We start from the raw sequence: 12,562 nt of genomic DNA, 5'->3' as shown, positions 1-12,562 counted from the left end.
TTATTTATTTAGCAAAGCTCATAGCATATCTAATTTTAGATGTGTGGTATATATTAGGTGACATCTACATTGAACAAAGATTTAGATTAACATCCAGTCATCCACACATTAGTGTTTTAATAAGACAAGGTTGCATGGCATAAACACAAGGCTAAATGCTTTCATTCCTTTACCATAAATTAGTGTCTGTATGGTACGAGAACAAAAACAATTCGGATCCATACAGAAAGAAAGAAATCAGTCAATCAATCAAACTCCAGTTGTATTTAGGAAAAGAAAATAAATGCATACCGGAAAAAAAGGGGGTTTGTGGGTGCAGGCATAATAGTAGTCAAATAGCACATGTAGTTGCCACACTTGCCAAAATTAAAATCCAAATCCAAATCCAGTTGGTTTAAGAAGTGGTTAGTATGTAGCTGGAAAACGTGTAAGACCCACAAACACTCATTTTCTTGTAGACGTCATTCTTCTACGTAGGCCCCATTTCCTCATAATAATTAATCATAATTTTGGTTCATGCATTCAATTTTCTAAGCATCTCATTCGTCAATCCACATTCACCGGATCTTTATATATATATTTTTTCGAAAATATTTAAATAATAAAAATAATTAATTAAAAATAGTCAAAATTTATCTTATTTAAATTAAATAAGATAAGTTCTGACTATTTTTTTATCTTATTAATATTATTAATATTTTTTAAGATAATACAACTGAATTCATTTAAGTATTTGTTTGGACGCCATTAAATTAATAAAAAAAATATTTTTTTATGAAAAATATTTTTGTTTTTTATTTTTTAGTGTGTTTGGCAAATTTCTAATAGTAAAAATTAAAGTACTAGAAAAATAAAAAAAATTATCTTTTTGAGAAGTTACAATTTACATCTTTTTGTTTTTTTAAAAAAATATTTTTCACATAATAAATGAACAAAAAAATATTTTTATCTTATTGTATCCAAACATAATTAATAGATAAAAAATCTTTTTACATAAGATATCTAAACATAAAATCACTTTTACTTTTATAAAAGATCTTTTACAAAAATATTATTCGAAAATGGCGCCTAAACCAATCCTAAACCCAACTCAAAGATTCTAGTTATATCTGAATTTTCTTTTTCATTCAAATTTTCTAGGACAATGCTAATGCATATTAAAGGGGTAATAAATAAAATAATTAGCTATAATTTTTATTTTTTGGTAAGAAGATTTATGTAATTCATTTATTTTTTTTAAAAAAATATGATTAATCTAATTAATAAATTATTTTAAAAATTTTAAAACCTTATATCAAACATAATAAAAAAAAGTATTTACAAATTGAAGATCCACCGCATTCATTTGCAGGTTGAGATCCTTCAATTAGACCCCCAAATTTTCATGCTTCATCCTCTTGAGCATTGATTAATGGTTGTAATTATGTGACGTTTGTGACAGTTGGATTCATCTGGACCGTCAATCAATTTCATTTTTATATGGTTTTACATAAAATCTAATGAATATATATTTTGTTGAAGAAAACGGGATTGATGAATTGAAACATAAAGTAACGGATATATATAATAGTCAATTACCGTAGATGTCACTAAGTTAAAGAAGTTAAGAGGGGAAAGCTCAAAATTATGCTCCTACCCTTTGTCTTTTCATTCCAGTAAGGCCTTGTACTAGAAAAGGAATACCACTAATTAAACAACTATGTTTAGGTATTTAATTGATTAATAATTCGCAGGCATGATTAAGCACTTGTGGCAACGTGGATAAGAGTTTTTTTGTTTCTTCTATATAGCTCTATAAATAAAGATACTTTATTGATGCGTTTAATATCCTACTTTATTTGCTCAACTATATGATTTCATCATTATTGTATTATTCAGAATCTTAACTTCTATTTATCAGGTAATGTTAGATAAAAAAAAAAAAAACAGATAGAATTTGTCTTATTTAATATTTATTAATTATTGTAACAATTAATGAATGCTAAATAAAGCAAGTTATAACTGTTTTTAACTGATTTTCTTTTGTTACCAAATATTTTCGTATCAGTAAATACTTAATTTGTGATCATATCATACGTAGTTATATATCACTCAGTTCATATTGCAACAGCTGGAAACTTTGACATGTATATATAATACAAAGGTGCAACTGGTTTAATAATTAATATTATTTTCTTTTAATCCTATAATAAATGAAAAATAGTAATACTTTTAGTGAAAAAATTAAAAGTTGATTAGTATTAATTTAAATATCCAACATTTCTCTAAATAAATAATATAGATGCATGTTTCTTGAAGAAATTAAATAGCCGAAACATTGACTTTCAAATTATTACGATAAAAATGCAAAGATTCTCCATGATTGAGTTCATTTATTTTAGTTTGAGAATATATTTAAAGATTTAATTTAATATTATAAACAGTGAATATTCTGTTTGTTATAATTAAGTATGCTGAATATATATTTTTTTTAAATTAGCATATGATTATTTTATTAACACCTTATAACTAAGATTAAGTTCTCATGTTTTATACTTGACAATAAACATTGGCATAAATAAACTTACCCAATGTAATATTCGTGAAGATAATAACATTTCGAAATAAAACATCTCATCTCTTATTAATTAAAATATTTGCCTAACATTAACCGATTATCATTCATAACGCATGCATCCACCTTTAAACGTATGAAAAATAAACAACTTGTAAAATCTTCAAACTAGTTAAAAAGATTAAAAAAAAAAGTCAAAATTTATCTTATTTAATATTTATTAATTATTATAATAAAATAAGTTTGGATGGTTTTTAACTAATATGTTTTTGTTACGTACCAACAAATATTTCCGTAAAATACCAAGGTTTGACATTTGAAATATTGAATAACACCAACGTATAAGGTTAAACTTCTGATTTAATATTTAATTATCTACTAATGTAACAAAAGTATGTAGCAGCTACATGCATTACCTTTCACACCTGTCCAGGGGTGGAGTTTGAAATAAAATTTTGGAGGATCACATAAAAAATAATTGTTAAGATATTTTTTATATGGATCCCATTTAAAATAAGATTGTCTAACCTCATTTTTCTGATTTAGGTGACATTGTCAAATTTGAAGCAATTTTTCAGTATCTCGTTCTAAAGAATTAAGGTCAAACTTATCATATGCAACTCTTTAAACATTTGAAGGTTATATCTCACTTTTTTCGTGATTCATTAAAGTAGAAGAACTATCTACAGGAGTTGATATTGTAAAAATTATATGTTCTCATTCTTGAATATTAGCCTTCCTCTTAAAAATACATCAATTCTTTGATTTTTCATGATTATTTTATATAAAAATTTGAATATATATCCTGTAAAATATGTAAAAAAGAAATTAGAAGGATAAATATTAAAATTTATAATATTTATTGAATTTTTTTATCAATTTATACAAATACAATAATATCAATACTTATTGAATATTCTAATATTTTTTATCATATAAAAAATTAAATTAAATAAAAAGTAAAATATAAAATAATATTAAATTACATAAATAAAAAATACCTAATTTTTTATATTTGAACTCAAAAATAGAGGGAGTGTTACTTATTGAATAGAAAGTTGCGAAATGCGAATACACTTAATTCAGTCCAAATCTAACAAAGTTTTAATGTTTAAAACTAAAAACTATTGTGTAATAAAAACAAAAGATGAAGATTGAACTTTAATATTTTAAATCATTGTAAAGTATTTGAGCCAAGTAAACTATTTTTTATTTTCTAAAAAAATATTACTAATTTTTTTAACAAAAGTTTGAGAGATCATAACCCCTCTTGTTTTAACTAAGCTCCGCCCCTGCAGCTGTCGTCTCTAGCTAGAACTCATTTTTTAAGAACTGTAATGAAAGTAATAAACACAATATTATTGAAGCACAATAAAAACTTGTGATGAAGGTTTAAATTGAACTCTAAGGAAGAATATAATAAATCAATTATCCCTTGAGTGTAACATATCTGCTTGTAATTTAATAAATAAATGAAAACATCTCTGTCAAGTGTCAACGATAGCTTAAGTTAAAATCAATACGACAAGTTCCTACCATACACAATAAATACGTACCAAATTTTAAGAACACAAAAATATAAAATAACTGATAAATTAACAAGATACACACAAACACACGAAAAAAAAAGCAAATATAAGAGATAAATGGAGAATAATATTTCTATTCTGGCTAACAGATCAGTGGACTCTAGTCATTAGTACGTAAAATCTTCAATGAAACAAAAAGAGTGCTTTCTTCTTTATTACATAAATATATGGAAGGTCATTTTTTTAGGTCCATGCAAAACCCTAGTACTTCACCTCAGCCATAGAACCTGATCCTCTAAGTTGGCTCTTCTGGTTAGTGGTTACGGCACTAACAAGAATTAGACACATCTTTACAAGTTGAGAGCTACTCTGATAAAGATGTTTAAAACATCTTTTTTAAAAAATATTTTTTAATAATTAAAATTTAACACATATAATCAATTAAATCATGTTATTTTTGTCAAAATTTGAATCAGTCTAAATTAATATTATTTTTATAAACAATGACTATAATACCCCTATTATAGAAAATGATTAAAATATTCTTATTATATATATTAATTTTGAAAATTCTAAATTCTAGTCCTTTTCTTCTCTGTCGTCATAAAGTTAGGATTTAGAGTTTTCATATATATATATATATATATATATATATATTTGAAAACTCTAAATCCTAACTTTATGAAAGTATTTTAGTCATTTTTTATAATAGGAATATTTTAGCCATTTTTTATAAAAAAATAATATTAATTTAGATCGATTCAAAATTTGATTCACCATTTTTCGGTCAAATTAATTTGTCTAACCTAATTTTGACAAAAATAACACGATTTAATCGATTATATGTATTAAATTTTAATAATTAAAAAATATCTTAAAAAAAAGACGTTTTTGATGTCTTTATTGGAGTGCTCCCTTTACAAATTACAACACCAAAAGAATGTAATCACTTTTATTAATATATAAATAATTATTTAAAAAGTAATTATAATTAAATAATTGTCTAAAATATTTTACAGTAATTTACAAGAGTTTAATTTTGATGTACTGATCATATAAAACGTTTTAGGTGCAATCACAACTGTTTTTATTCACCTGGTTAATATAAAAATAATTATTATTTTTTAATGTGACTTTATTTAATTGAATGCACCTGTAAAACAGTTTTATACTGCATTAAAAATAAATTCAATTTATAAATTAAATATATTTTTCGTTTCAAATTAAATAATGATAACTACTTTGTGAGCTTTGTATTTTGCAATAGTAGTGAGATGTCAATCTCTGTCTGTGTATAAATGAAAAGGGATTCATATGAAACCGACCAATAAAGACAAAACCCTTTTTATTTCTCATTTATCCCTTGCTTTCCCCACTCACTAACACATTCAATTATATGATTCAAACGCACTCAATCCTCTTTTGTTGCTGTTTTTCTTCTTCATTTCTTTTCTTCACCTAACTTAATCTCCTATTTTCCCCAATTAAATATATTTCTATATGCACCCTCAAGTTAAGGTTGGATTCAAACATTCCCAGATTAAAATTTTCCTTTTTTTCTATAATTTCTATGATTTTGGGGGGTACTTGCTTGTTTTTACTTGGAAATTGAGGTCATCCTTCTTTTTTTAATTAGGTGACATCCAAAGTTTCATTTTTCAATAGAATCTTGATGGTTTATGATAATATGCCAATGTTATGTCTCGAATCATGAAGTGGGTTGTTGAAAGATATTCATTTTCAAAGTTTTATTTGATCACATTGATCTTCCTCTGCAATTAAAAGCAGCATTTTTGTTTATCCGTTACAAGTTTAGTTTTTGGTGGTTGGAGTTTGCACTGTGGCATGTATATGTAGTAAGGATTTCTTTTCTGGTTAGAAAATAATTGAGTTGAACGAATTGGTAATGGATCAAGCCGCAAGTGAGGGGATTGGTGAGGTAATGGATCCTGTTCATGAAAGGGTTGATGATAATTTGAGTCATGAACCTGATGGGGCTGCAGTTGATGCAGTAGGTAGGGGTAGCTTGGGTGAGAGAGTCACTATAAGTGGAGAAGTTGGAACTTCAGAACAAAAGGGTAAGGATTTGGGATCAGATAAGGAGTTAAAGGTGGAACCTGAGGAAGTTGAGAGTGGGAAGAAGTGTGATCACCAAAAAAACAGTGATACAATGTCTGAGGTTGATCAAGGAACTAGTTATAATTCAAGCAATTTGGTTAATCAGCAAGTGGTTGAAACTGTGGTTGTAATAGAGCCTGTTCAGAGTGAGTGTGTTAATGGGGACAGTATGAAATTGGAGCTGAAGGTAAATGAATCAGGGTTGAGCAAAGTATCTGTGAGAGCACCCAAAGGGGTTTCCGAAATGACAGATAAGAATTCTTGTGTGATTGATATAAGGTGCACCAACCACAAACGGTTTAGTGAGAGTTCAGAAGGTGAAAGGATTTGTAGGATTTGCCACCTTGCTTCTGGGCGATCATCGGATGCAACAGCTGTTGGAACTGCCAATGGTGCTACTAGTACTGATTTGATTCAGCTTGGTTGTTCATGTAAGGATGAGCTTGGCATTGCGCATGTTCATTGTGCTGAGGCCTGGTTCAAGCTTAAAGGAAACAGGTACTTGTGTTGTTATCAATAGTTTTTTTCAATTTATATATCCATGTGTACATGTGTGAGTGTTGTGCATGTGCTGTTATAATTTGGAACCTTACCTTAACAATAGTATTGGTTTTATTGCTATCATTTATCTTCTAGGACCTGTCTTGTGAAATATTTGCAAGTATGCAGCAGCTTCAGTATTATATTATTGTTTAAGTAGCTTAATACTTTCAATATCATCATCATCGTTGTCATCATGATTATCATCTATCCTTGGAATCCAGAGTAAATGGCTGTGCTTGTATCTTGCATGTCAATTGTGACCAGACTATTTGATGTTTATTCAAAATTGTAAAGAGTCTTTTGATTCTGCACTTTCCCTGCTCTGAATTTTGATGATTTATTGGGCTTGGACTAGGAAAAGCTTATAGTATCATCACCCTAAAATGATTCTTATTTTTTAGAAGCATAACACTTTTCTTCAAACCCCTTTTTATTGTATATTCTTGGATGCCAAATTTGGTATTGGTAAAATATTAAGGTAGTTGAAAACTCACATACAGTTGACTTCATGTAAAGTTGTTAGTTGAGAACCGTTAGATAATAATTTAGTCAAACATGTCAAATCATCTAACGATTTTCAACTAGCAACTTTACATGAAGATAACTGCATGCGAGTCTTATAACTGATCATTCAAAAACTAGTAAATTCCGAATTTGCGAATTGCTCCATGTTAAATACATTTTCTGTTGCATTTTATTACAGAATAAATTGCTTATTAGCTACTCTTTCTAACAACAGACTATGTGAAATATGTGGCGAGACTGCGAAAAATGTGTCTGGTGTTGCTGATGCTGGATTCATGGAAGAGTGGAACGAAGGGAGATTCATGGACCACGATAACTCATCACGCAGGTTTGGTGGATGTTGGCGAGGACAGCCATTTTGTAACTTCTTGATGGCATGCCTTGTAATTGCTTTTGTTCTTCCATGGTTTTTTCGTGTAAATATGTTCTAGCTACCGATTCAATCACTGTTCTTCCCTTCCATTCTTCATTACACGCATACATATTGAGTGTTTTATTGGTTCCTGGCCTAAAAAAACGGTTGCTGAAGCTTATACATATAAAAGAAGTTGCCAACTTCACAGGTTACTGAAAGATTGTTTCCCTGTTGCAATCTTTGTGGGGTGTGTGTGTGTCTGTCTCTTTTGATCTGTTGTGAATATTGGAACCTCTGTTTCCATTTTCTTTCCTTGAAGAAATGAGAGGAAAATAATAATAATAGAAAAAATACACATGTATATTTTACATTTTGGTGATAACATCTTTCTAACTGAATATTTGAAAGAGGGGGATGTGACTGCAAAAAATTCAAAGTTGTCTTAAGGTTTGTTCCTTAGCTTTCTTGTGTGAACAAATTCTTGATCTTGGTTAATGACACAACTACATCTGTCATTGTAATTCGTTCTTCAGGTGGATTTACACAACAACTCAAAGCTAATTCTAATATAGATGATATATGGGGCAATATATTATCAATTTGTTCACCATATAATTGTACTAAATTGTAATCTACAACTTCTATGATTGAATTTGGCAGTGATTGGTTAATCCAACTTTTCAAGCTCAATTCTGCAGCAAACATATCATCCGTAGGCATCTTTCTTGTGAAGACTTCCATTAACATAATTCCATAGCTATACACATCTCCTTTGACAGAAATAATTCCCATAGATCCATACTCTACAAGTCAATACTAATTACTAGTTATTTTCAAATGTTCTCAATATAATAAACAAATATAATAAGTAATTAAGACTTTAAACTTATAGTTGATGCTTTGTCTAGGCATGCAAAGATATTAAAAAGACAATAGCCTAGTATTACCATTCCTATCTTGATATCACTCCAAATTTTATAAGATTTGTTTATAGATATGCTTTATATTGATGGAATTATGGAAATATATCCAAAACAGGAATGACATTATAAATTGGGAATCAACTATACTATGTGTATATTTATAGACAAATATATAATGACTGATTTGGTGGCTGATTTTTAGTGTGCAAAGAGTATTTTTGATTTGCGAGTCATAATATCCACAGCCATCATTTAAAGATATGTTTAACTATGACAAAATCCAAAGGAAAAATACAATTGTGATAAGGAATTACCTGGTGCAACATAGCCAAGAGTGGCCAAGTAGGTCTTTGTATGAACTTTAGATTGTCCCTTATCCAAGAGTTTAGCAATGCCAAAATCACTTACATGTGCCACCATGTCTTCATCTAACAAGACATTGCTAGGCTTCAAGTCACAATGAACAACTGGAGTTGAAAAACCATGATGGAGATATTCCAATGCAGATGCCACATCTAACATTATACTCAACCTTTCAAAGAAATCTAAACAGTACTCATGTGAGTACAACCATTTGTCAAGACTTCCATTTGGCATAAACTCCATCACCAAGGATTTGAAATCATCATTTGAACAACTGCTAATAATCTTAACAAGATTTCGATGGCGTAGATTACGCATTGCATTGCATTCCACTTCAAAACTGTGTGCTGTTTCTTCTGAATCCAAATCCAGCACTTTGATTGCAACTATCAACCCACCAGAGAGCTTCCCTTGATATACAGAACCAAATCCACCCTTTCCAATTAAATTACTCTCACTAAATCCATTAGTTGCTCGTACAAGTTCATAGTAGGAAAGCCTTCTTGTTTCCAAAGTTGATGAATTTCTCTCATGACGAGTTTTAACATTTTTTCTCTTACATTGCAGAACTACTATGAATGCAACAACCAAAATGATTGACACAACTATAGGTGGAATGCATTTGACCAAAAGCAACATTGTCCTTGATCTTTGCCTATCTTTCTTAGAACATGGAGGGACCAATAGGCGAGGATTACCACAAAGTGCTTCATTATGCATGAAAGATTGAGCAGTGAAATTTACAAATGGTCCATCATTAGGAATCTCTCCTTGCAATTTATTATAAGACAAGTTGATGTATTTAAGATAAACAAGTGACTCTAAGGATTTTGGAATCGCACCTGACAAAAGATTTCGAGATAAGTCCAGTGAGCTTAAGCTTACCATTTCGCCGAACGACACAGGAATAGACCCTTGAAATTTGTTGCTTGCCAGGGACAAATTTTGCAGAGTTCCCAAGGAACTTATGGTTGTAGGAATGTTGCCTGAAAACTCATTTTTTGATAGATCCAATAGAACCAGAGCTCTCAATCTTCCTATATCATATGGAAGTTCTCCAACAAGAGCATTAGATGATAAATTTACCTCTAAGACATCCTTGAGATTCCAAAAAGAAGATGGTATCTCTGAGATCAATTTGTTAGAATCCATGTAAACGATTCTAAGAGAGGCCATATTTCCCAAGCATGTTGGTATAACTCCAGATAGCTTATTACTTGATAGAGACAGCACACTTAAGCTCCCAATTTCACAAAGCTCATCTATGATGGATCCCTGCAATTCATTGTAGCTCAAATTCAAAGACTGAAGCTTCTGTAACCCTTTAATTGTAGTAGGAATTGGTCCACTTATATCATTCCCATACAAATTTAAATTCAACAAGCTACTTATGTTTCCTATTTCCAATGGAATGTTGCCATAAATTTTACAGAGATCTGCTTGAAAAAGTTCTAGAGACTTTGATAAGTTTCCAATCGACTTAGGAAGACTCGCCTTTAAAGGATTGCCAGTTACTACAATACGCTTCAACTGTGTAGAACTTGTCAAGGATGTAAGGAATTCAAGTTCATGAGAACTTGTCAAATTATTGCCACCTATATGAAGAACTTCAAGGATTGATAGATATCGAAATCCGGTAGGCATGAGTCCATTGAATTGATTCTCACTCAAGTCAATTTTAGTAAGCAAAGTAGCATTGAATAAACCATTTGGAATGCTTCCAACAAGCTTGTTCCCAGTTAAGTGTAGTTGCACCAAGTTTGGCAGAGTATACCCCATTTCTGATGGTAAAACACCTGAGAGAGAGTTGTATGAAAGATACAAGTATTTCAATGTTGAAATGTTGAAGATCTTTGATGGAATTGGTCCACTCAAATCGTTAAACCCCACTGCAAGATGCTCAAATTTACCAAGATTTTCAATCTCCATGGGTATTGGACCTTCATAAACAGAGATATTTTTGTGAAAGAAAAGATAGATATTGATTAATAGGTGACATAAATTTGTTATGTATAATGGCTGAAATATTGTTGTACAAAATTATGGAGGACATACTATTATACCTGTGAAAAAGTTATTGGATAAACTTAATAGTACCAGAGATGTGCAGTTACCAATTGATGCTGGAATAGTTCCCTCAAATTGATTAAAATCCAAAAGAAGGAATTCAAGTTGAGGAAGCTGATGGCACAACTCTTTAGGGAGAGTTCCATTTAAATTGTTGTAGCCAGCACTGAAATGCCTCAATGAAGAGATGTTCAACAGAGACACTGGAATCTCACCTATATAAGCAACACTATTCACTTATCACTGCAATGTTGAGATGTTTAACATGTGATAATGTGTGCTAAAATGTAAGATATTACCTGACAAGGCATTATAACCAAGGCTAATGACTTCAAGTGAAGAGAGATTAGATATGGCTGGTGGAATGAATCCTGAAAGAGAGTTGTTATCTAACCTCAAAACCTTCAAATGTTGAAGCTGTCCAATGACTGGTAGAATAGTATTGGATCCTTTGCTGAAACTTGATGAACAGTCCAAGTAAACCAACTTAGAAAAGTTGGATATTGAGTCCAAAATGAAACCACCAAAGTTGTTATAACTCAGGTTGAGCAACTTCAGTTGTTGCAACTGATACAATTCATGTGGCAACTCACCATGGAAGCTGTTTCCTTTGAGATCAAGCTCCTCAAGGAATGACAGGCTCCCCACTTGTGGAGGAATGGTACCTACAAGCCCCATGTTGCTGAGATTCAAAGACTTCACTCTTCCATTACCCAAATCACATGTAACACCAACCCAGTTGCACAGAGAAGAAGATGATGATGATGAGGTTGACCAATTACTAAGCATGAGATTATTGGGGTCTGAAGTAATGGAAGACTTGAATGCAAGAAGAGCATGTTCATCATCTGTGCTGATGTTCACTTCACTCAGAACTAAGCATGCCATGAAGTAAAATAGTGAGAGACAGAAGGTAGACAGATAAAAACATAGTTTTGCCATTACATCAATAGGTTGGATTGGATGAATCTAAGCACCTGAAAGAAGAGAATATAACTTGCACAAATGCTTTTTTTTTTTTTATATGACTTGATGATCACATTTTTCTTTAACAGATAATTTGTAGTTGCCAACTTATGTATGTAACTTGTATATAATTTTTCAAAAGAATTTATAACCTTTGAAAAGAAAGACAGAAAATAATTGCATAAAATTCACACTTCAGTGATAATTCACTCAAACTAGTCAAAACCATCCCTTGTACTGTGTGTCCATCATTATTGTTGCAGACAACTTGCCGACCAGAAAACTATGACACTTTTATTTTAGTAAGAGATGGTATGGTTAGCTACATATTTCTCAAAATGTTGTTATCAGTAATTCAATACATAATTATTTTTTTAAAAAATATTTATTTCTGTTTATTTATAGTCTATATATATACAAGTTAAAACTATCACTATTTCTGACCAAAATAAAATTGTCTGTTTTAGAAACATGTGGCAATTTCATTTTGTTTTCTTATGACAAGTGGCACTTTTTATTTTAGTGTTGTCATGCATGCCACTACTGACTACTTCATCACCTTTATTTTATTCAGACGTTGTTATTTAATTATATAATCCATACTTTATACCAAATTGAT

At 30.3% G+C, this 12,562-nt stretch overlaps 2 protein-coding genes across 4 annotated transcripts; one reads left to right on the top strand and one right to left on the bottom strand.

Moving 5' to 3' along the window:
• The first annotated feature begins 5,313 nt into the window (after positions 1-5,313).
• On the top strand, positions 5,314-8,006 carry LOC112783493 (uncharacterized). Its single transcript, XM_025826464.3, has 2 exons — positions 5,314-6,699; positions 7,484-8,006. Exons 1-2 carry the CDS (start codon positions 5,990-5,992, stop codon positions 7,698-7,700), a joined length of 927 nt encoding a protein of 308 aa, XP_025682249.1. The 5' UTR covers positions 5,314-5,989; the 3' UTR covers positions 7,701-8,006.
• On the bottom strand, positions 7,947-12,259 carry LOC112783476 (uncharacterized). Of its 3 annotated transcripts, none has more exons than XM_029296296.2 (5): positions 11,277-12,216; positions 10,974-11,192; positions 9,753-10,850; positions 8,862-9,617; positions 7,947-8,427 (listed from the first exon to the last, which is right to left on the bottom strand). In XM_029296296.2, the coding sequence occupies exons 1-5, from the start codon at positions 11,917-11,919 to the stop codon at positions 8,081-8,083; spliced, it is 3,063 nt and encodes a 1,020-aa protein (XP_029152129.1). In that variant the 5' UTR covers positions 11,920-12,216; the 3' UTR covers positions 7,947-8,080. The 3 variants fall into 3 exon arrangements, with proteins under 3 accessions (XP_029152129.1, XP_025682225.1, XP_025682223.1); XM_025826440.3 differs by having other exon boundaries at positions 8,862-10,850; positions 11,277-11,852; positions 11,955-12,164; XM_025826438.3 differs by having other exon boundaries at positions 8,862-10,850; positions 11,277-12,259.
• Between the last annotated feature and the right edge of the window lie 303 nt (positions 12,260-12,562).

Source organism: Arachis hypogaea, chromosome 20, assembly GCF_003086295.3.
Source record: "Arachis hypogaea cultivar Tifrunner chromosome 20, arahy.Tifrunner.gnm2.J5K5, whole genome shotgun sequence".
NCBI lineage: Eukaryota > Viridiplantae > Streptophyta > Magnoliopsida > Fabales > Fabaceae > Arachis > Arachis hypogaea.
The sequence above is the reverse complement of the archived record's forward strand: the minus strand, read 5'-3'. Positions and strand labels throughout refer to the sequence as shown.